Below are 23,566 nucleotides of genomic sequence, written 5' to 3'. Positions count from 1 at the left end.
GGCCCAGATACTATCCTTTCTCTTCAACCACAGCCAACGACTGGCCTCCTCTGCTGCATTGGAGAGAGATTTCACAATCTGCTGCAGAGCCTGACCTCGCATTCCTAGGTCCTTCAAAAACCCAACTGAGGAGCGGCCGACAAACCCTCTACAGCCGACCTCCACTGGGTAGATCCTGACTTTCCACCCACGCTGCTCAGCATCAGCTGCCAGCTCTGAGTATACTTTAGTCTCTTTCGTTCATACGCCTCTTCCACTGAGTCCTCCCACAGCACTGTCAGTTCCACTAGGAAGGCAGTGCGAAGGGTGGAGGACCAAAAGACGATGTAAGGTCTAAGGTTTGTTACTGCAATCTCAGTGGGGAAGTGCAACCGCTGGTTTAGATCCGCTAATAACTTCCAGTCTCGTGCTTTGTGCAGCAGGCCCGGATATGAGCTGGATCTCTGCGATTTACTTGGTGTTATACCTGCACGAACGAAGGCCATTGATGGATACTGCTTGGCTGGCAAAGGCGGGAGGGTATTTGTGGCTGTTCGCTTGTCCTCAAGGCTGGCCGCCAAGCACCTTAGCACCTGGTTATGCCGCCATGTATAACGGCCTTGTGCCAAGCTTGTTTTACAGCCAACCAAGATGTGTTTTAGGTTTGCTGAAGAGGGACACAGGGAGCAGGTGGCATCTTCCCCATACCACTGCTGGAGGTTAGTTGGTGATGGTAAAACATCATACACTGCTCGAATGAAGAAGCTGACTCGGGATGCCTCCATCCCCCACAGCTCCTTCCAGGAGAGTTTCCTCTTTTCTACCTCCTTCCACTGTGTCCATTGGCCTTGTTTCACATGTGAAACTGCCTTTGTAAGCCTCATCACCTGCTCCTGTTTGCGTATCTCTTCCACGACTAAACCTCGCCGTTGTAAAGGAGTAGCTTTGTGCCAGAATGGTACATTTTCCCCAACTCCTAGACCTCGTCTCCCCAACTGTACGCGCCCGACAATTTCTAGGTGCCTGAGAGCAGATTTTGCTTGCTCTGACGCCACAGCTGAGGACCACTTTCTTCCAGTCGATCGAGTAGGGGCAGTTCTGGCAACTACAGTGTCTCGAGACTCTGTCAGAGTCATCTCAAGCCTCACCTTGGCACACTTGAACTCCTCGGTAAGGCAGGACACAGGTAGCTCTAATACGCCTTTTCCATACAGTGCTGTGTTGGTAATGCACCTGGGAAGACCAAGCCACTTCTTGACATAAGAGCTAATCAGCCGCTCCAGCTTTTCGACCTTGGAAAGAGGAATATATATATATATATATATATATATATATATATATATAGCCTAGGCTATAGCAGCCTACGATATAGCTCGGCGATTATTATCTTTTACATGAGTCTACGAGGGCGATTATAAAAAGTGTCAATGATGTCATCTTACTCAGCAAATATATGAAGAGTTTGGTTCCAAAACGCGACAAACGTTATATATGTATTTAGTTCCCGCTAAAAATCTGTATTGTATCTGGTCGGTGTTGAAAAGTCAATTTTTAATGTTACGTAAAATGCGATATCCGCCGTGTTATTCTGTCATGTTTTCTCCCTTTCTCTGCAGAATGCGATACGCTCAACCAATCACAGCGCAGTGAGCGCACCATTCCACGCTTTGTAAACCGTAACGGCGGCGCTTTGAATAAACCCGGCATCCTAGTTTTCCTTCTACTTTGTGATCCACACTTTAAAAAATAAAAAAATAATTATCATTTTGACGGCTACTTGAGGAGATTACGAAGATGAGGCGCGGGAGGAGGAAAAATACCGACTGTTGCTTGTTCTCACACGACAGCATCAAACTTCTGTCACGCTGACACTTTGACCCCAGGGGATCTTTTGAAAAACTTTCAATTGTTTTACTCAAAGTCAACGAAAACCGAGCAGGACCAAGCCATTTTACAGCTGATCGCCGTAAAAAAAAGTTCAGGAGGTATTTCTTAGCGATGGTGATTTAATGTCGGCTATTTTTGATTAGTATTGACCAAGTTCAGAGGCTGTCATATGTGGATCAACTTACTTTGTTGTGTATTTTCAACAGTTAAAATATGAAAAATAACTTTTATATTGATTCAATGGACTAATTGCATTTAAAAAAAAAAAAAAAAAAAAACTGTCATGAATAGACAAAAAAAAAAAAAAAAAAATAGTGGTTTTCATCTTTCCACTCTATTGGTAAAGAAAACACATTATTAGCCTACTCAAATTAATCATAATGGATTTATCGCGTTTTGAAACCAAACTCTTCATACACAACAGATATTGGCTATACAGGAAATGTGGTCATCACTGGTTGTGAAGGCGGTTCATAAATTGCAAACAAGTCATTGCGCATTGTGCCGATCTGAGTCGAAGTCTCACCGCTATTCCTGTGATGAAATATGTGCGTTTCTGTCTCCTAGCCGCTTCACTCGCTGTCGTCATGTAGTAAGCTGAAGCAAACTCAGATGCAGATGGCTTATTTTCTCCTTCTCGCTCATCTTTTCGTGCGTAATATTGTACTTAGTTGGCACAACGCTGCCAATAGGCTTGTTTGAGATGCGCCTTGCCTCGCCTGAAAAGTAGTCGAGAGTAGGCGGCTAGAGTGAGGGGAGGAGTGAAAAAAGCGCAGGCAAGACGGACAGATCTCTCTTCTCGCAGTGGATTAGACACACACCTTTGAGATCAAAGGCTGATATCGCGGGATTTACGGAGTTTATGCTCGTGCTACAGTGTTGCTAATAAACTGGATGTAATTTAAGTTCTGTTGCATTTATATGAAAATAAATATACTGAACAAGACACTCGAAGTTTGTTATTTAATTCCATTCAAAATACGTGTTTATCAATCATTTTTACTTTAATACCAAATAGGCCTACATGTTTATAGCCTATAGGTTTTATATATATATAATTTTTTTATACAATGGCATCACATAACCAATATCACACTGTCAGAAAGGAATATTCACTCATAATTTATACACATAAAAACATGATATCAGAGTTTTAAAATCAAACATTTTAAAAGAGACCATACATCACGGTTGTTTAAACCAATGAACATTAAGCTGTGTCGTCAGCAAGTCGTTTCCCACCATGCTTTTGATCAGCGCAGTCGGTGGAGAGCAACTGCGCTCGACTGCAGAATCCGACAGGTGCGCCTTGCGCTCGCGAGAGTGTTTTGACATACGTCAGCATGACATCAGAGCCAGGCGGACCGCAGTCGGACACATTTCTAACGGGCATGCATCTCGCGCTGATCACCGGTGATCGGTTCTGCGCAGATTTTGCTCATCTCAAACAAGCCTATTGTCACCGCATGAACTCTCACGCGAAGATGACAGCATAGGTTATGCACAACACGTCAAATCAAGTTTGAAAACAGCCACATTTTACCGGGCAGTATTTTGATTGGTCAATCTATCAATTAGACTAACACATCAACAATTTCTTATTTTTCTTATTTTATTTTAAGCAATCAGAAATCTGAGGGGGCCGGACATCGTGGCTAAGCCACTGGCTCCCACTGATCTATAGTCATTATGATTGCGTCACAAGAAATTGCCGGAAATTACATCATCTTCAATACGAAATATTATATTACACATACAATTATTTAGGCTACTCTAGTTATTTACTGATTGCTTAATGCACACAATTATTTATTCCACATCTATATAAATAAATGTGACTTATGGCTCTTACAGTTATTTATGTTTAAACCACAACATAAAAGTCACTTACTAAGGCTTTAATTTTCAAACCATTCATTAAAAATCATTGACAAACATAACCGTTTTCATGACAAGAACTCGTTGTCATTAACATCTGTAATTTCTCCAACTGTACACAACATTTGTAGGCCTATAGCAATTTTCTTGTACAAATCATTGCACAAGACAAAACTGTCATTTTGTCTTTGATTTAGACACAGATATAGTTTCATGGTATATGCCTGTGCTGTGACCGGCTGTGACATGCATTAGTCATGACAGATCAGGGCTGCCAACTGACACTTTTCACACGCTCTCACGTCATCCATTTTCTCACGCACAGAAAAATTGAGGAGCAAAGAGGTACTTTTAATATTAAACTAATTCTCAGCTCTTAGATTCCGTCAATTTTATTACGAAATTCAGACAAAAATACGTTTGGCGCTTGTAAATGTGACGTGACAGATCGCTGAGCGTCTGAGTTCAAGTGCACGTGAACCGATCATCTGTTACTTTTTTATTTAAAGATGCAGTACAACTTACCGGAAGTATACATAATATCGACCAATTAGTGTTTTTCAACCACTGAAAGAGGTCAATATATAACAGCAGGAGAACAATTATGTCACATAACGTTACATTTACCTCAGGAAAGCCATTTAATGACCATAGCATGTTAATTGAATAGAAAAAATAGCTTGAGAGGAGATTTTGCTGAGCACTATTTTACATATTTATTATATTTTTACTTACGCCATTAAATAATTGTTGTTATAACAAAAACTGCATTATATTTAATTTGTTATTTTTAACCTTTAATAATACCAGCAGATTAGGCCCTCTATGTTTACAGCATTAGGTGAGATTATTTTTTTAAATAAAATTTAAAATAAACATGTATCCAAATTAGTCAATATTGAATCAAAATCGGAATCAAATCACAAGAATGGAATTGAAATCTTGACATTTTTGTCAAGCAATAATAAAAACTGTATACTACCAGTCATTGTACAATGTAAACATTGTAACATGTTGTCACTAAACTTCATAAAATTATATTTAGCTACCAAATGTTTTGACAATCACAATTACACTTATTGTGATGCAATAACAATCTTATTGCCCTTACACATGTCAGATATTATATTAATCACCTCCAGTGTCTCTCAGAAAGCAGTCATCAAAATGAATTGTGTTAAATGCCATCTTGGACATAAATTATATGGAAATGGATTTCAAAGATGTGTATGCAATATAATTAATGTTTCCAATGCAAATGTATCACATTCTATTTGGAATTAAAGAACAAATGGGGTCTGAAACTGTTTTACTGACAAGGGTCACAGATTTGATCAAACATGTTTTTTTTTTTTTTTTTGTGGTTAACTACAGTATGTGTGTGTGTGTGTGTGTATAAATAAAGCAGCACAGTTATGGGAAAACAGCTCAAAATAAACACAAAGACTTCTTGTTGTTGTTGAAATATTTCGTTTATCTTATGAACTACAGACCACAGAGGAGAAAAAAAAAGAAAAAAAAAACATTCATACATTATATGCTGACATTACTTGAAGGAAATAATGAACCCGATCTTCGGAAATGGCAGCGTGTCTCATGCCATCCTCTTTCTAGAAAAGTCATTGTCCATTGTTGATCAGAAGATGACTTTATTACTACTAAACTAGTAATTGTAGACATTTAATAGATGAAAACTGCTAGCAAATACTGCTATTTCAATACTGTAGATGTTTCCATTCTCTCTCTCTCACACACACACACCCACACACACACACAAACACTTCCTATATAAATCTATTATCCTCTGTTTGCGATTTGCATATTCAGTGCAGAAAGGTCAGACAAGTATTAACAGCATTTTTTGTGTGTGAATAAATTAGCCCTGGGTAGGTTGTGAAATCATATCTGGATATCAATGCTGTTACATTCTGCATTATATCATTCCTGCCCATAAAGTCAGTTGCTCTCTAGCATCTGGGGTATGCATTCATTTTAAAAAGCTTTGCATATATATATTTATATCGTATCGGTTTAACTCCAGATGGCTGCTATTTGATTTACTGATGGAAATTATGCACATCAATGATCTTAGTTGGGTCTTACAAGCTTGTAGCCGGTCAGTAAACACTGTGTTGATGTCTACTCCTGAAAATAGGGAAGAGGGACGATATCATTTGACCACATACAGTTGGCAACACTGAACTAAAAAGCCAACCATGTTTCTCTCAAATTACAAAACATTCAGTTTGCACCAGGCAACAAGCATAAATAAGGACAAAGTAGACAAAAAGGTCAATTGAGGTCATGATTTTGTTCAGTGAATAATTCAATGATTAAAAGTCAAATTTTCATTGTACCATTGTTTTCTGACTTGAAAAAAAAGATTGTACCTTCCAAATATATATACAGTATATAAGTTTGTAAAGTTGTGATTCACATTGAAACTAGTTGGTTGGGTTTGTATCTCATAACTGATTTTTTTTCTGAAGATAAATGAATGGCAACAATACTTCCTGAACCGAAGCCACTGAAAATGTGGGCGTTACGCTCTACCGTCGTCACGTTTATGTCTTTTTTTTTACAATTGTGAATTTCATCATTCAGTACGAAGATTCAGCTTTAGTCTTTAAGATCACCTGCCATTTCCAGAAAGTAAAAACTGTCAATGTAAAAGCCATATGATATGGAAATGTCCATTTGATCTTTGGTGTGCTGGGAGATCTACACTGCACGTTTTCTTTCCAGTGGAATCCCTGCAATTTAAACGGACAGTTTGGCTGGGATGAAAAACTTGGATTGTACAACACAGAGAAAATGTACAGGCAAAATGCAAAAGCATCGGTACCGCATTTTACATTAATGAGACATATTTCCAAGAATACGGAAAAAAAAAAAAGGAAAAGAAAAGAAAAGAAAATCATGAAAATTTGTCATATAGAGATGGGTGAAAGCCTAAAAATCATGCTTTAGTAAATCATGATTATGACATACTAAGTCATAATTATGAGATTATGATACTTTTTAATCTCATAATGACTCATAAAGCCCCTAAAGGTACATGGTGATTGAAAAAATATGAGATGGGAATAATTTTTTTTTTCGATCCCTGAGAAAATGGCTTATGGCGAGAGAACGCAAAGCATTGAAATATTTTTTCCATCACCATGTCCCTTTTTAGACTTTTTTATCACATTAATATTTTTAAGTCATAATTATGACCTTTTATGTCCGAATTATGATTGACCAAAGCATGATGTTTTTCTTATGCGGTGGAAATAAGCTTCCATAATGATCAGAGGGGAAAAGGTTGAAACAGTTAAAAAAAGCTTGGCAATGTGAGCCTAGATCGAGGCAAACACGATAAGAGCGGGAATGTTTCCTTTAAAATGAATTGTAAAAGCAACGTGTACTAGCTGTACACAACAAGCCAAACGTGGCAAAGACGCTGACACTCTTGTTCTCTGATGGGATGCTTGTTGAAGGCCTGGAATCTTGATTTGTACATTCAGTTGTGCGGGACGAGCATCAGGTTCTAGATCAGGTGGAGGTTCCACTGATCGCATGGAACACGTGGAGAGAGTTCTGCAACAGGGAGCGCATCATGTCCTCCTGGAAGATCTGAGCGACGGAAGATGAGAACAGGATAAGGATTTCAAAATGTAACGGAAGACTGAATTTACGTAATTAGCTGATAACATGTTCTCTCTCACACACACACACACACACACGTGCAATTATACAGTGTATAATCATTGGATACAGCAACTGCACGCACAAATAAAAGAAAACAAGACAAATACTTTTGGCAACAAAAGCGATTACCTAGAACTCAATCTATAGGACACGGCAGCATAAGGAAGAAAAACAGAGACACCGTTAGAAGCGGAAGAAGTAATAAGAGGACAGCATTAAAAAAGAAGAAAGAAGAACTTTACATCCAATTACTTTGGTTAAAACCTTTGAGGATTTGTTTTAACCAGTGACAAAATCATGTTGCAACAAATTACCACATTCTCATTTCCAGTAATAGCTCATTTTTTATATATTCATGATTACACATGAAGCCTTAGGCACACAGGCAAACCTGAACTTGCTGCAATTCTGCTAGTCTAAACAACTGTGTGACAGGGGAAGTAATCTATTAACAAAGGTCTTTATAGAAAGCTATCATGTTGTGTCAATATGAGTGCTGTGTTGAAAGTAAAGGTGCTTACAATAATGGTATTAAAGAGGATGTGTGTGTGTGTGAAAAAGTAAGCTCCTGTATTAGAGACGAGAACTGCCCGGTCATTGCATAAAATTCACATGCAGAACAACTGTCTAAGGATTACATTGCACTTTACAGTGGCGCAACTTTGTTTAAAAATTGGGTGGGACAGGAGTGTGTGTGCGGGGGTGGAGATTGCTGGTTATACAGTATCAGAAATGTACAACAATAAATGCACAAAAAATTACATTATGATGTCCAGAAATCAATTTCAGTAGTGCATTGAGTTTAATTTATTGACATGTGTGATAGTTTCATCTACTATACTACAATAAATTGTTAATCTCTCGAGTATTTACATTAGGGAATAAACATGTAGATCTGATTTAAATATTCATTTGTCCTAATAGTCTGGTAGTGGAATTTTTGTTAAGCGTGTCAGAGGTTTTGGGTTCTAATCTGCCCTCGTATAGTTTATAATTTTTTTCTCATTAAAACCAAAGATTCAGCGATTGTATATCAAGAGCAGGGACATGTTTGTGTGCATTTTGCTTTGTGATTTCACCGGAGCGAATAGAGAGTCTTCGCAACAGCGTTAAAGGGATAGTTCACCCAACAATGAACATTTGCTGTTAAATTACTCACCATCAGGCCATCCAAGATGTAGGAGACTTTTTTTCTTCAGTTGAACAGTAAATATTTTTAGCTGAACATGTGGCCCTTTGAGATTCTTTTAATGTGGTCAATGCCTACCGTCACTTTAAGAGTCAAAAAAATATATACAGGCAAAACTAAATTAACACCCGTGGCTTCTGACGATACACTGAGGCCTTATAAAGCGAAACGATCGGTCTGTGCAAGAAACTGAACATTATTATTACCTGTAATCCAAAGCCTCGGCAAACGGTCCTGAACGCCTGAACGAGCTTCCTGTCGCATAATGACGTATGTGCGGGAGCGAACTCACACGTGAGCTGACGCTGTTTGTTTGCTACAGAGAGGGAAGACGCATCCAGTATGTTGTACTGTTCATCAAAATCAACTTTTTTTGCTCACCAGTCACTGTGGCTAGTGGTTTTCCAAAGTTATTAGCCACTCAGCATGATCACTGGCCACAATTTTGACATCGATACCATGGGGAAAAACGACCCATTATTTTTCTCAAATCTCATAATTTGGCAGCAGGTAAATTAGGCTGCTGTCACTTTAAGACCTGACGCACGGATCCATTATGCTGTTACACATGCGTTTTCTTTCTCAACTGTTGACGTTCACTTTAAACATTACTGACTGTGTTTACGTGAATACTCACCAAGACTGGCATTTTGACATTATTTTTTGTGCATTTGACTGTTTACGGCAATTAGCAGCAAAAAAACCCCTCAATTTAGTACTGAGAGGCGGCTTTATGTGACGCACTTTGGGTGTGAACACAAAATCTGCAGGAATGAGTAAAATTATGTGCAATAAACGCAATCCCATGTCGAAATTCAAGCCCTGTAACACCTGGTTTGTGTGTCACTCGCTGTCAGAGAGACAAAGATGAGCTGGTATCCTGTTTCTATTCAGTGGGAAATGAGAACTGGAAGCGTTTCAGATATTTCAGTATCGATATATATCAAATTGCACTACATTACACTTAGTTTATTATTTCAGATGCCTTTTTAAAAGACTATTATTTAAAACTGTATATATTATATATAAAATGTATATAGCCAGGGACGTCGGACTGGGGGTAAAACCAGTACTGATTACCAGGGCCCCAAGGGGAGAGAGGGCCCTTGAAAAGTCTGGAATATATTTTATTTTACTTGGATATTTTCATTTCCTAATTAAATTTCATATTTTGAATGTCAGATGAAATGTAAAGTTAGTGTATTGGCTGAATAACTTGGTTGATTGACTGACTACATTTTGTATACAAAAAAGGTCCCACCCCTTGCTAATGTGCCAAATGGTTTTGTCCATCTGCACGCATTTTGTTTATGTTAGTTAGTTGAGGTAGATCTGGTGGAGCGCATACTTCTGCTGTAGAAATGTCTTTCTCAAAGAAAGTTGAGGAACATGGGGACCCATCAGGACTGCCCGGGATCTTGTGCTACTGCCCTGGATGCAGCAACCAATATATGCGTGATCTCAATCCGGAAGATTGACTTTTCATACATTCTCAATGTAGCTTGAGCTTCCACACATACGTCATTATGCGACAGGAAACTCGCGCTCCAGACTGCCATGAACGCGTTCAGGACCATTTGTCGAGGCTGTGGATTACAGGTAATAATGCTGTAAATAATGTTCAGTTTCTTGCACAGACCAATTGTTACGCTTCATAAGACCTCAATGTATCGTCAGGAGCCATGGGTATTCATTTTGTTTAGTTTGTATATGTTTTCAAAGTGACGGCGGCTGTTGACTTGATTATACAAATCACCAAGGACCATGGTTTCAGCTAAATATCTTCTTTACATTTCTACTGAGGCAAAAAAGACATCTACATCGTGGATGGCCTGAGAGTAAATTAAACGCAAATTTTTATTTTTGGGTGAACTATCCCTTTAAAGGGATACTCCACTTTTTTCGGAAATATGCTCATTTTACATCTCCCCCAGAGTTAAACAGATGAGTTTTACCGTTTTAGAATCCATTCAGCCGAACTCCGGTTCTGACGGTACCACTTTTAGCATAGCTTAGCACAGATCATTGACTCTGATGAGTCCAGTAGCATTTCTTTCAAAATGACCAAAGAGTTTCAATATTTTTCCTATTTAAAACTTGACTCTTCTGTAGTTAAACCGTGTACTGAGATCGACGGAAAATGAAAAGTTGCGATTTTCTAAGCCTATATGACTAGGAACTACTCTCATTCCGGCGTAATAATCAAGGAACTGTGTGGCTGTACCATGAGTGCAGCAGGCGTAATGATATGACGCAGCGCCTGAAAATAGTCCCCAGCTCGGTAACTTCTTCCAACGTGACCGGGACTAAGTTTGTCTAACCTATTAGACCTATTTTCAGGCGCTGCGTCATATCACTACGCCTGCTGCACCCATGGTACGGCCGCACAGTTCCTTGATTATTACGCCGGAATGAGAGTAGTTCCTAGCCATATAGGCTTAGAAAATCGCAACTTTTCATTTTCCGTCGATCTTAGTACACGGTTTAACTACAGAAGAGTCAAGTTTTAAATAGGAAAAATATTGAAACTCTTTGGTCATTTTGAAAGAAATGCTACTGGACTCATCAGAATCAATGATCTGTGCTAAGCTATGCTAAAAGTGGTACCGCCAGACCCGGAGTTCGGCTGAATGGATTCTAAAACGGTAAAACTCAACTGTTTAACTCTGGGGGAGATGTAAAATGAGCATATTTCCGAAAAAAGTGGAGTATCCCTTTAAGCCATAAATTGAAGTGTGAAGAGTGCATGAGCGCCAAGAGAACACTGGCGCTTTCTGCCACTGATAACACTGGCGACGAACACTCACCATGATTCACAAAAAACATATTCCAGTCCCGGATCGCCTCTTATCTAACACAAACGAACAAATTGCTAATCAACTAAACATGTTTCTTTTGGATTAGGTACATCCGTGCCGTGAAATATTTCAACGCATATTCGATGACATGCACAACACTTTTATTGACATTTAAATGCAATAAATAGGGTTGTCAATTAATTAAACTATGATTAAATAAGTTGAATTTTAATCAAATATAATTCTATATGATGATAAATAAATCAAACCAAACAGATCTGTTAAACTGCGAGGGAATCTCTTGATCACGGCCCTCTTCAGGACCGCTCACAGATTTTTTTTTATAGGATTCGGGTCTGGGCCGTTCCAAAACGGTCATCTTTCTTCGCTGAAGCCATTCTTTTCTTGATTTGGTTGTGTGTTTTAGATCCTTAACAGCTTTTCCACCGTCGGGCCAAACAGTTCTCGTTGCTTAACCGTTCTATTCTGAACCAATCCGGTACGGATACGGCTTCATTTTCCACTGTGAGGCTGATAACAGAGCAAGAGTTTACAGACAAGAATGAGACGGCATTATGGAAGATAATATGATATTTCTTTTAATTTTTAGTATTAACTTGTGTGTACATCACTCAAATAGCGTGCTTGGCCAGAAACAGAAAAACTGGTGGACAGGACACAGACGAGTGACCAATCCTGAGTGGTGAGGTCACTACACACATTCTCCCAGCATGGTTCAGTACGGTTAGCCAGTCGAGAACACTCTGTAATTGTGTTGTGCTGAATCAAGCTCAAGTGGAAATATAATGGGAACCATTCCTTACCGTTCTTCTTAGAAGTGTTCGGCATGACGGTGGAAAAGCAGCTATTGTCATTCTGAAAGGTGAAAGTCTTTCTTCATTTGCAGTTTTCTAGCAGACGCCAGAAGGTTCTGTGCCAAAATCGACTGATGCTTGGAGCTATTCATGATTCTCTCCCCCTTCACTAAACCCCAGTTCACCAGCGGAAGAAAAGCAGCTTCTACACATGATGCTTCACTGTGGGAATGGTGTTCTTTTACTGATGATGTGTTCTGTTGTTTTCGCTCCAAACAACATACCTTTGACAATTTTGGCCAAAAAGTTCAACCATTGTCTCATCAGACCATAACTCACTTTTCCACATGGTTTTGGGAAACTGGATATATGCTTTTGCAGTTTATCGGGGCTTGGATGTATTTTAAGCCGGGCATACACGGTATGAATTCTTCAGTCATATGAGCTTTATAAAACTATGAGATTGTTTTCTCTCTCAGGAGAAATCGTGTGGAAATCATTGATGCTCGTACGGTCGAATATTACGAGCCGAGCCGACTACGTTACGAGCACCTCCCGACCTCCCGATAATTGTGTAAAAATTCAGGGAGTCGGCCCGATTTTGACCAGCGTATAGGCTGTCTCCTATTGCCAAATCATACACGACCACGTCACATCGGCTAGATCTAGGAATGTTCGTTGGAAATATTTACCTTCAGGATGGATAATTAAATACTATAAATTAGGGCTGTAATCAACCAAAGAAAATCTTGGTCGACTGAAACTAGTAGGCTATTTGCAGTATATTAAATCGTTTTTGACCAAATTATTTTGCACTGAAATCAGTCTGACACACGAGTCTGTCGGCTCTGACAGCGTTGCATCAATATCATAGCCTATGATTTCCGAAAATAGTACTATGTTGTCAACTAGTGATATCATCACAAGAACTTTTGAGGAATATGCAACATAATTTAGACTATTGTTTTTGTCATATGTATTATAACAACTGACAGACACTATCATTTCAGCCGCTCTGTGCAGCTTGCACAGGCCGCTGAACATAGGAGCTCAGCTTCGCGGCTGAGACACGAATAGACTATTAACTTTAAAAAAAATGATGCCACACTGCCGATGTCTTTGTTGACATGGTAGAAGAGGACTGACTGACTATGAATTAAACGCTCTCACAATTAAATAAATAATATTCAGCAAACCTTCTAGTAGCCTACTTTCTTCAGTCTGTCTCTCTTCTCCAGTGGGTTAGGCTAATCCAAAAGAAGTGAAAACAAGGGGGGTGTACTGAAGACAGACTGTTACCTGTGAAACAGGGGTGCTCTGAAAACACCCCCATTAGCAATTAGTGCTTTCCACCTGATGAAATGAACGCGGCAAAACTGATGAAATGAACGCGGCAAAAAAAACGACCAATCAGAATTTTGGTCGAGCCAGAACGTATCGACCAAATAATCGACTAATCGACTGGGAGATTACAGCCCTAATCATCAATTTGGGCAGCTTTGAGCAGCTCTTGAGGTTCTTATCCAGTATGTGAGATGAAAACCTTGCTAGCGTAGCTGTGTTTACCGACTTTGATGAGGCCAGCACTTATTCCTTTGCACTGTCCATTTAGTTGTCATCAGCGGGAAAACCTCTCTCTACACGATTACGTGTGTGTGTTCACTATGTGTGTGCACTAACTTAATAATAATTCGTTACATTTATATAGCGCTTTTTTCTGAGACCTCAAAGCGCTTTACATATGGAAGGGGGGAATCTCCTCAACCACCACCAATGTGCAGCATCCACTTGGATGATGCGACGGCAGCCATATTGCGCCAGAACGCCCACCACACACCAGCTTACTGGTGGAGAGGAGACAGTGATGAAGCCAATCAGTATATGGGGATGATTAGGCAGCCATGATGATTAGGCAGCCACAGAACTTGGATGGGTTAAATGCAGAGGACAAATTCTGAGTATGGGTTACCACCATATTAGGCCTTCCTTTTCTCTTTCACTAATGTAGGGAGCAGCCAGTTCTTCCCAGAAAGAGCTGTTAGTCTAGGCCTCTTGACAACCTCCCTGACCAGTTTTCTGTTTGTCAGTTTCAAAGGGATGATCTGTTTTTGATAATGTCACTGTTGTGCAATACTTTCTTAACTTACTGATAACTGTCTTCTTTACTGTGTTCCATGGTATATCTAATACCTTGGAAATATTTTCGTAGCCCTCACCTGAGTGACACCTTTTTCCACACCTTACTCCCCCAGAGTTAGATAAGTCCATACATACCCATTTCATCTCCGTGCGTGTCGTAACTCTGTCTGAGTGATTTGCTCGCAGCACCCGTGGTGAGGAGCAGAGAGTTCACTCAGAGTTGGACTAAATCACTCCGCTCAAGTAGCAGTGCTTCGCTTTCTGAGAATATAGTTCCCAGTATGTATACGGTTAGAAGATGGCTGTCTCTCATGTGACCTTGTTATTTGTACACATTGTGACTATACAAAGGAAAATAGGAAAATGTTGGAGTTATTTTGTCACTTATTGGGAGCAGTATGCTAGCTGGAGCCGTTTACCTCAAGTCTTTGTGCTAAGCTAGGCTAGCGGTGGGTGCGTCAGACAGAGTTACGACACGCACGGAGATGAAAAGGCTATGTATGGACTTATGGGGCCCTATTTTAACGATCTGAAACGCAAGTGTCAAAGCGCAAAGCGCAAGTAACTTTGTGGGCGGGTCTTGGCGCTGTTGCTATTTTCCCGGCGGGATAAATGACTCTTGCGCCTGGCGCAAATCTAAAAGGGGTTGGTCTGAAGTAGCTTCATTATTCATAGGTGTGGTTTGGGCGTAACGTGAAATAAACCAATCAGAGCGACATCTCACATTCCCTTTAAAGGGTAACTAAACCCTAAACCAACTTTTTTTAGTTAATGATCTGTAAGAATGGGGCTTTATTAGTGCTGTTCATTTATTCAAGTAATTTTTTTGACATTTGTGTTTAAAGTGTTTTAATTTTACAAAATATGGTGTAAAAACGTCTGAGTGCTGCCCTCTTCAGGTTGAACGGTGGCTACTGCAGTTGAATTTTCCTATTGGAAGTTGTGGTACCCTCTGACGTCAGAGAGTACTAGCTAACCACGCCCTTGCCTGCAGAGAGATACGTTTCAGATGCACGCCCCCTCTCCACTGGGCTCTGCCTACTTTTCCAGCATTTTTCAAATATTGCCAGTGGGTGGAGTCAGGCTCTGACCAGGGGTTTAGTTACCCTTTAAGAGCAGGCGCGCTTGTTCTAAAGCGAATTCCTATTATAACGGCGGATTTGCCAGACGCGCGTCAGGAGCGGTTCACAGCCGAGGAGACCGACGTTCCCGTCAGGGACGTTGGGGATGGAGAAACACACCCAAATTAACTTCGGTTAAACAGGCGTATGATAATTTGGGTAAATGTGTAAGCTAGATGTATGCTTTTATAATAAACTATCTATCTATCTATCTATCTATCTATCTATCTATCTATCTATCTATCTATCTATCTATCTATCTATCTATCTATCTATCTATCTATCTATCTATCTATCTATCTTTCGTAATAATGTATGATTTGCAAAAATGATAACTGCTGCGTCTGTGTGTAGATGAGAGAATCAAAGTGTATGCGCATTGTGCACACGCTACATTGATTAAGGCCAAGCATGCGCCCTTAAAATAGCATATTAATAACATGCGCAACGCGCCACTGACTTTAAACTGTTTTTTTTTTCGGTTAGTAGCGCAATTGTTTTCAAAACCTGTAAAATAGCATGAGGGAACGTTTGCGCCGGAACACGCCTCCTCTTTGCGCTGAACCGCCCCGGGGAGCGCAAGTGTATTTCTTAGTTAACCGACGTGCTTCTGTGGAGGGAAAAGTCCGCTTTGCGCGGGTGCAAAATAGGAATGATACATGCGTCCGTGTACAAAGTCAATTGCGCTGGGTGCAAGATAGGGCCCATAGACTTTTTATATCCACTGCAAGGTAATTTAAAAACACTGTGGCAGGTAAGTAAATCAATCAGTATATATAGACAAAATAATTAAATGTCAATAATTCACACTAAATTAACATTGAACCATGGTAAGCTACAGTTCCATTATTTCCAGTGTAAGATAAGTAAAAGGTATTATGAATCTTTCACTCTTAAGTCTTCAGTCAAGTATGTAATCTCAGGGCACAATCTCTCCAGGGTAACCAAACCTGTTGTGTTTTAACCGTCCTAACCCAACAAACCTGTCTGTCATCACTGACTGCTAGTCATGAGATGAGGACAACAAAAACAAATTCTCTGGTGAGATCTTCAAGTCTTGAATAACATTTCCTAACCAGTGGAGACATACAGTAAATTCGTTTTTTGGTTTGTTTATGGAGGGAAATGCCCAGTTAATGTAGCTCATTTCCTGGAGTCTACATGGACAAGATAATAGACAGTACAGAACCACACATTTATCTTAATTCAGTCTGTAATTGCTAATAAATGTAGTGCAACTGCAAAAACAATCAAAACCAATGCACGGGGTCCAAAAGCAAACTTGCCAATCAACAAATGTGAGAAAAAAACTGCCATTAGTGTGAAAGTTGCCCTTTAACTTTCTTTATGAAGTGCATCATAATGCATGCTCTGACATAAGTGATAAAAAATGAATATAATCAAAGAGTCATAGATCATCTAAGGAATCAAACCCTTTTTTGTCTTGTATAGTCAAATGACTTAGTGTGGCAATACATTGCTGGGGATTATACGTCGAAACAAAAAATGAGGAACAAAATCACGATGGGTGAACATTTTCAGGAGAAGTGGCATTTCACAGACTGTCAGATATGTGAAAATGACGCGTGCTTTAATCAAAGCAAAAAATCAGCTAATGTTACAAAGACGTCGGCGACACCAGGATTTTAAAAACTTTAATCTTAAAGTTAATCTTAAACTTTCAGCAAACTCTAAAAGCAGCACACCAACTTACCTAGAAAGCATCTGAATGGAGTTTGGGCTGAATGAATTGCAGTAATAGGTTTTTAAGGAGAAGTTGAAAGAAGAACAAGAATTTTGTGCTGCAAGAAGATGGAAATGAGCAATGAAACGTACCTGCTCGTGGATGATTTCAGAAAGTTCTTTAACCATGCTTTTGAAGTTAGCCTTTAGTCCCTCATGATACTCATACTGATCCTCCTTTATCAGTCTCTCATTAATGTCCAGAGCCATACTGCATGCATTGACAAATTGCCTGCAGCACATATAACCAAACAATTAGGCATAACAGAAACAATTTAATCAAGAATAAAGGAGCAAATAACAAAAATAAATAAATAATGTGCATGGTGTGTGTGCGCATGTATCATTTTTAGCACCCTGATGTGCTATTTCTAGTGAGTAGTTAACTTCAAAAGCTTCAGATGATTAAGTTTGACGTCTTATTTTGTGGGGGAAAAAATGACTTGTATTTCAAAAACAAACTGTGTTTGGAGAAAACAAAAACTCGTCCCCTTGGAATTATAAGGTTCTATCTGACATTTTTGTCAAAATTTAGTTATTCACATATTCTTATTCTGTGACAACTTTTTTACATTATGTGATGTTGTTTTTTAAGTTGTGTACATTTTGGAACTTTTTATTTAGAAAATAAAAAGGTTCTTTCTACACAGTCGAATGGAATGCATACACTTTAAAGCTCAATATCTCAAAACTGCTCAGAGCGCAGATAGAACCTTACAATTCCAAGGGTACGAACTGTCATATAAATGTCATCGAGAGTGCAATGGACCACAAATTCCTGATCCAGTTCCAAAAATGAGATGCGCTGGCATGAAAACAGATACATTCCTGCAACATGGCAAGATTATACATGCTGTTGAATAAACAGTGAGTGCAGTTGGTTGCTTCCTGATCGTGACTAACTTCATCTTCACCTATTTTTAGAACACTTACTATCGTATTGAAATGAAAGTTCTTGAGAAGAAAGCTTCAAAACTTCCCCAGAAGAGCCTTTTTATAACTTTTATTAAGGTAAAGGTGCTCTAAGTGATGTTGGGTCACGTCACTTCCTGTTGACGTTTAAAGTATTGTCAAACAAAACGGCGGCTAGCTAGACCCTCCCTCCTCCTCATCCGCGCACTAACCTCCCAAACCACACCCCAAATTTTTCTTGTCGGTTATTGGCTGGAACAGTTTGTTATGTTTCGTGGTGCGGGTTAGCCCAGTTTGTTTTTGTTGCCGTTTGTGGAGCCTGGGCTGTCTACAGGGACCACGTTTTTTTACAGTGTGTTAGGGGGACAGGCAGCTAGCGGATGGTGAGGAGATGTTTGCTGTATGTGCCAAAAAATGTTTTGGCCTAAAAAAACGTGTGAGAGCGTGTTATAGGCTATATGTAATGTTATAGCCAGATATGACGACGCTACTGGAACACGCATCACCGCAGATGAGAAGCTGAGCATCTATTCATTAACCCAACGTGCAAACTATCGCAAATCAAAGTGAAAGTAAGTCGCAGACTCTTAACACACAATCATCATCATTAAAAGTAAAGAAACGAAATGATCTTACCATGGCTGTTGCCGCTCTCTCTTACTGCGGTCTTTGATTTTGAAATTTTAGCTGACGATCAATAAAATGCAGCTCATATCTGTTGGTTTCGGTGACGTGCACTCCATTAAATCCGCATATAGCGTTGTGGGATTTGAAGATCGGATTTAAATCCGGTTCGCAAAAACACATTTATGTGACCAGGTGTAAATGGAATCGTTTTGATGAATCAGATAGCTATCCGATCTGAGAAAACGCATGAAGTGGCCAGGTGTAAACAGCCCCAATAGGACACCTGTTTACACTAAATACAGGCATAAACGCATTTATAAATGACGGTATGAGTAGAAAAAGCATTTGACCTGATTTCTTTCATTGGGTAAACGCTCATGTTGTTGAATACGTTCAAACAGCCACATAAGACCGTCTACTGACCTAATGCATGAACAACATTATGGGAAGCGCGAAAGAGACAGATTAAAACACCAGGTGTAAACGTGAATGTGTATCCATCTACTTGTGATCTAATCAACCAAACGTATCTTAATACCAGGTGTAAAAAGGACCTTGGTGTTAGACAATTTCCTTGTAATTGTTGTTTTAGGTTCTTGTTACCATACCATGCTTTTTCCTTGTTATGTACCCACAGTTATCTGTTTCCTTTCTAAGTTCAACAAAAACTGCAAAGGTAATACCGCATACCTGAATATTTCTTTGAGCTCCTTGACTTTCTTACTGGGTTGACCTGATTTGGATTCATCCAGGAAAGCTCGGGCATAGGCCATCGGTCCCGCATTCACCTATAAGCCCAAAAACAATATTAGATGCATGATTGCGTGACAAACCATTATCAATGAACTGCCAATCAGGCTACCAGTCAGACTGTGACTTCATGCGCAAGATATTAGAAGTATAGGTCAAAAATGTAAAACCGTTTGTTACATTTAATTTGTTTCCCTGTTATAGGGCAACAGGAATTTTGTTTTGGATGTAATTAACTTGATTGGCATTCTGTCATCTTAAAGGTGCAGTAAGCGATTTCTGAGAAACACTGTTGATAGTTGAAATCAACTCAAACAAACACACCCCCGCTTCATTGCTCCGCCCCCAAAATGCATAAACACTCAATGCAAGAGTGTCGCTTTATCATAGCTGCCGCAAAATAATACTTTGCAAAAAAATCAAGTGAAGATGGCAAATGAACTACAAGAAAGGACAAAAATGTAACATACAGTACACAAGAGTAAATACAAGCAAGAGTTGGTTGTTAGTTTCCAGCAGCAGCAGCTCCAGACAAACAATGACTCTCAAAACTGTCCTGTTACTAGAGCTCAACATTACAACAGCATATCTTGATTCTGTGAAACAGAGCAAAACCAATGTTACTCACGTATGAACCAGAAACAACGAAACCTCACGTCTGTTTTCAGGGCTTCCTGCTTTCCTCTTTTGTAATGTCTTTCAGCCATCTCTCTTTCTACAGTCTTTCTTCAAACCTCCCTCTTGCTCACTCTCTCTCCTCCCCCATCATGAGTGGACACGCCCCCTACTGCTGATTGGCTCTCTCCTCCCCCATCATGAGTGGACACGCCCCCTATTGCTGATTGGCTCACTCTCTCTCCTCCCCAATCATGAATGGACACGCCCCCTACTGCTGATTGGCTCACTCTCTCTCCTCCCCCCCATCATGAATAGACACGCCCCCTACTGCTGATTGGCTACAAGAGTGTTGTGCTGCTCGGTCCGATCCACTTTCAACAGTGCTTCTCAGAAATCACTTACTGCACACGTTCGTGTTGCATTATAATGAGCTGTTTTTTCATACTTGATGTATTATCATCACCATGTAAACACACAGGTGAATAACAAGGGTTTTTGGGTGCTACAATTAAGGCAACTGAAGAACTAAGAAGAAATATTGTGGAGCGATATTATCCATGATTGTTAATTGTAATATTATTTTCTTGAACATGATAACATATTTCTCACCCAATTCTCATTGACCTAATGCATGAACAACATTATGGGAAGCACGAAAGAATGCAAAATGCAAAAACATCACATTCTCATTGTTATAATGGGGGAAAAGCTGATTTAATGGGGAAAACACAGCATTACAAATGATAATAAACTGAACTACAAAAAAATAAAATGTAATGAAATGTTTTTAAAAATATTTTTAAATCAGTTTAAATTGAAGGCAGTATAACAAATACTACCATGATGTATAAGGAAAGAAAATCATGTTTTCTATGTTAATTTTAAAATGTAATTTATTCCTGTGATCAAAGCTGAATTTTCAGCATCATTACTCCAGTCTTCAGTGTCACATGATCCTTCAGAAATCATTCTAATATGATGATTTGCTGCTCAAGAAACACTTATTATTATTATGTTGAAAACAGTTGTGTAATATTTTGTGGAATTATTATTATTTTTTTGTAGCAAATTTTTTTTTTTGTGCAGGATTCTTTAATGACTAGAAAGTTTAAAAGAACATTTATTAGACTTTTTTTTGTGTAACATTATAGATCAGATGTTACAGATGTTATAGAACTATCACGTATGATCAATTTAATGTGCATTTGCTAAATAAAAGTAGTAATTTCTTTTTTTTTTAACTAACTTTTGAATGGTAGTGTAAATAGTATGAAGATTAAAAGGCCCAATGAGTCTGTAATGCATACTAGTACCTGCACACTAACACAGCCTTGGAGTTTGAGTTGAAGCGTGATCATGTTAACCTCCTGATTAGAGCAGAGCTTAGCGAGTTCAACACTCCTCTCTCTCATCTCATCTATTGCCACATCGATCGGCTTCAGCTCCAAGTGCTTCTCTCCCACCACCTCGATGCGCTTCTTTACATAGGGAAATGTGTTGGCCGCTGCAGACACAAAAAGCAAACATACACAGTATGCTTTTGAACCTCAACACAGACAAACACCACCACTCAAACAAAAGATAGTAATCATGGTCTAATAGTGGTACATCTAATATTTCATCTGACAGACAGAGTCACGAAGTTCACAGGTACCAACGCACCTGTTGTCGCCACAATTGATTGGTGTATGACAACAACTGAGTAAAGAGACCAACTGAAAAGACTCATTATCTAAATGATAGGTTGCTCACAAAAGTTGTCACGCAAGAGCGTGCCAGTTTAAAGAATAGTAACGCTTTTGGCCCATGGGGAACTTATCATTACCATTGTTCATACAAGACTGTTTTTCTGTTCCATCAAATATTTACACTGATCTTATACAGTATTAAATACATGCCATTTAATTCATGGTATTAATTCATGTAAACAATGTTTATTAGGGTAACAACACAGCAAAGTTTCAGGAGTGATAACTGCATTTAAATGTGAGAGTGAACGCCCAAAATGATGAGTATGGAACTAGAGTCACAAAGACAGATATTTGTCTTAATGTCAGTAATCAACTAAGGAAGTATCATGCTGATATCTATTAGTTCATTGTGCTTTCCCATTCACCTGGGGTGTCTCCCCTTAAGAAATCCGATGATAGTTTTGCATTTTTAACTAAAACACCACTGACAGAAGCACTGTGTTTAAATGTCATTAGTGACTTGTTGGTCATTTTGGTTTTGTACGCTCCTGTAAATTTCTGAACTGTGTATGTCACGACAGGATTAAATAAAGCAATAAGCCCCGTGAGGCTGTGAGTTTAGACCAGCTAAGGGGCGTTGATTAAATTCACTGTAAACCATGGCTTCACGGAGCTTATTGCTTTTATAAAACGGTTATAATAATAACACCGTACCGACCTTATGTAGCCCCGCCCCTTTTCAGCACTGCGCTCGATGTGTTCTCTCTTCCGGTTTGTATTTCCACAGCATGAAGGTAAGATCTTACGGATTGTTTGTTTTAAAATCTTCGCGGTCTACTGACATTTGTCATGAGATCCGCTTCAAACATTACAATGCTCACGATCACTTTCGTTAACTCTGTAATAAGTAAATCCACTTCATCAGCTAATTACTCTTTCGATGACAGAAATATGCAGAGCTACCGCAAAGTTCAAACACAATGTTCTAAAGATGACTGCTAAACGCTTGTTTCACTGACACATAAGGTCTATAAAGTAACACTGATGTAATGATGTCACAGCACGGTTCAACAAATCAGAATCAAGGACCGGAACTGTCCCTTTTATAAGTGTAGGTTCACCGATTTTCAACCTGCTTTGTATTGTTATAGTGTCGGTAGTAAACAAACAGCGTTTACTCGTTCTCCGTGTTAACTGGGTCCTGTTTATGTATCAACAAAACTCTTTTGGCCTTCGTGAAAACTACAGATCGTATTGTCCGCGGACTGTCGGATCAACAGAGGGTTATTAACAGAATGGTTATTGTAAGGGTAGGTTTATCACTGAAAATTGTATCGTACTTTGTGTAATCTTTAAACAGCATTATGGTAAAAATACTATTGCAACAGCCGCCTTCGTTGTACTGAACTGACAGATGGGGGAACTGACAGAACAGCAGTTTCTTTTACTTTCCCCCTTCTGTTTGGACTAAAACAGTGTTTATAATCATCCACTTTGAAATTGACACTATAAACATGGAGGTTTTTCAGATTTTCCATTGTGGCGGTGTTCTCTCCATATGTACGAATGGGGCAGTCGTGGCCTAATGGTTGGCAGTGTGTCTGTGTGTTCACTACCCACTGCTCCTAATGTGTGTGCACTAACTTGGATGGCTTAAAATTCTGAGTATGTGTTACCATAGTTGGCTTCCACATGTCACTTTTACTTTGCAGCCACTGCCTACAAC

General features: G+C 39.3%; 1 protein-coding gene across 4 annotated transcripts in view; it reads right to left on the bottom strand.

Moving 5' to 3' along the window:
• Window positions 1-5,211: 5,211 nt before the first annotated feature.
• dock11 (dedicator of cytokinesis 11) overlaps window positions 5,212-23,566 on the bottom strand; it is a 107,746-nt gene continuing 89,391 nt past the window's right edge. For all 4 annotated transcript variants that reach the window (XM_084405978.1, XM_084405980.1, XM_084405979.1 and 1 more), the window contains 4 exons: window positions 21,463-21,653; window positions 19,472-19,569; window positions 17,336-17,474; window positions 5,212-7,362 (listed from right to left, as the gene is read on the bottom strand). In XM_084405978.1, the coding sequence (XP_084262104.1) occupies window positions 7,282-7,362; window positions 17,336-17,474; window positions 19,472-19,569; window positions 21,463-21,653 (509 nt within the window). In that variant the 3' untranslated portion in view covers window positions 5,212-7,281. The remainder of the gene's footprint in view (window positions 7,363-17,335; window positions 17,475-19,471; window positions 19,570-21,462; window positions 21,654-23,566) is intronic.

This window comes from Rutilus rutilus, assembly GCF_951802725.1.
Source record: "Rutilus rutilus genome assembly, chromosome: 3".
Lineage (NCBI taxonomy): Eukaryota > Metazoa > Chordata > Actinopteri > Cypriniformes > Leuciscidae > Rutilus > Rutilus rutilus.
This window is presented reverse-complemented; position numbering and strand designations above follow the sequence as displayed.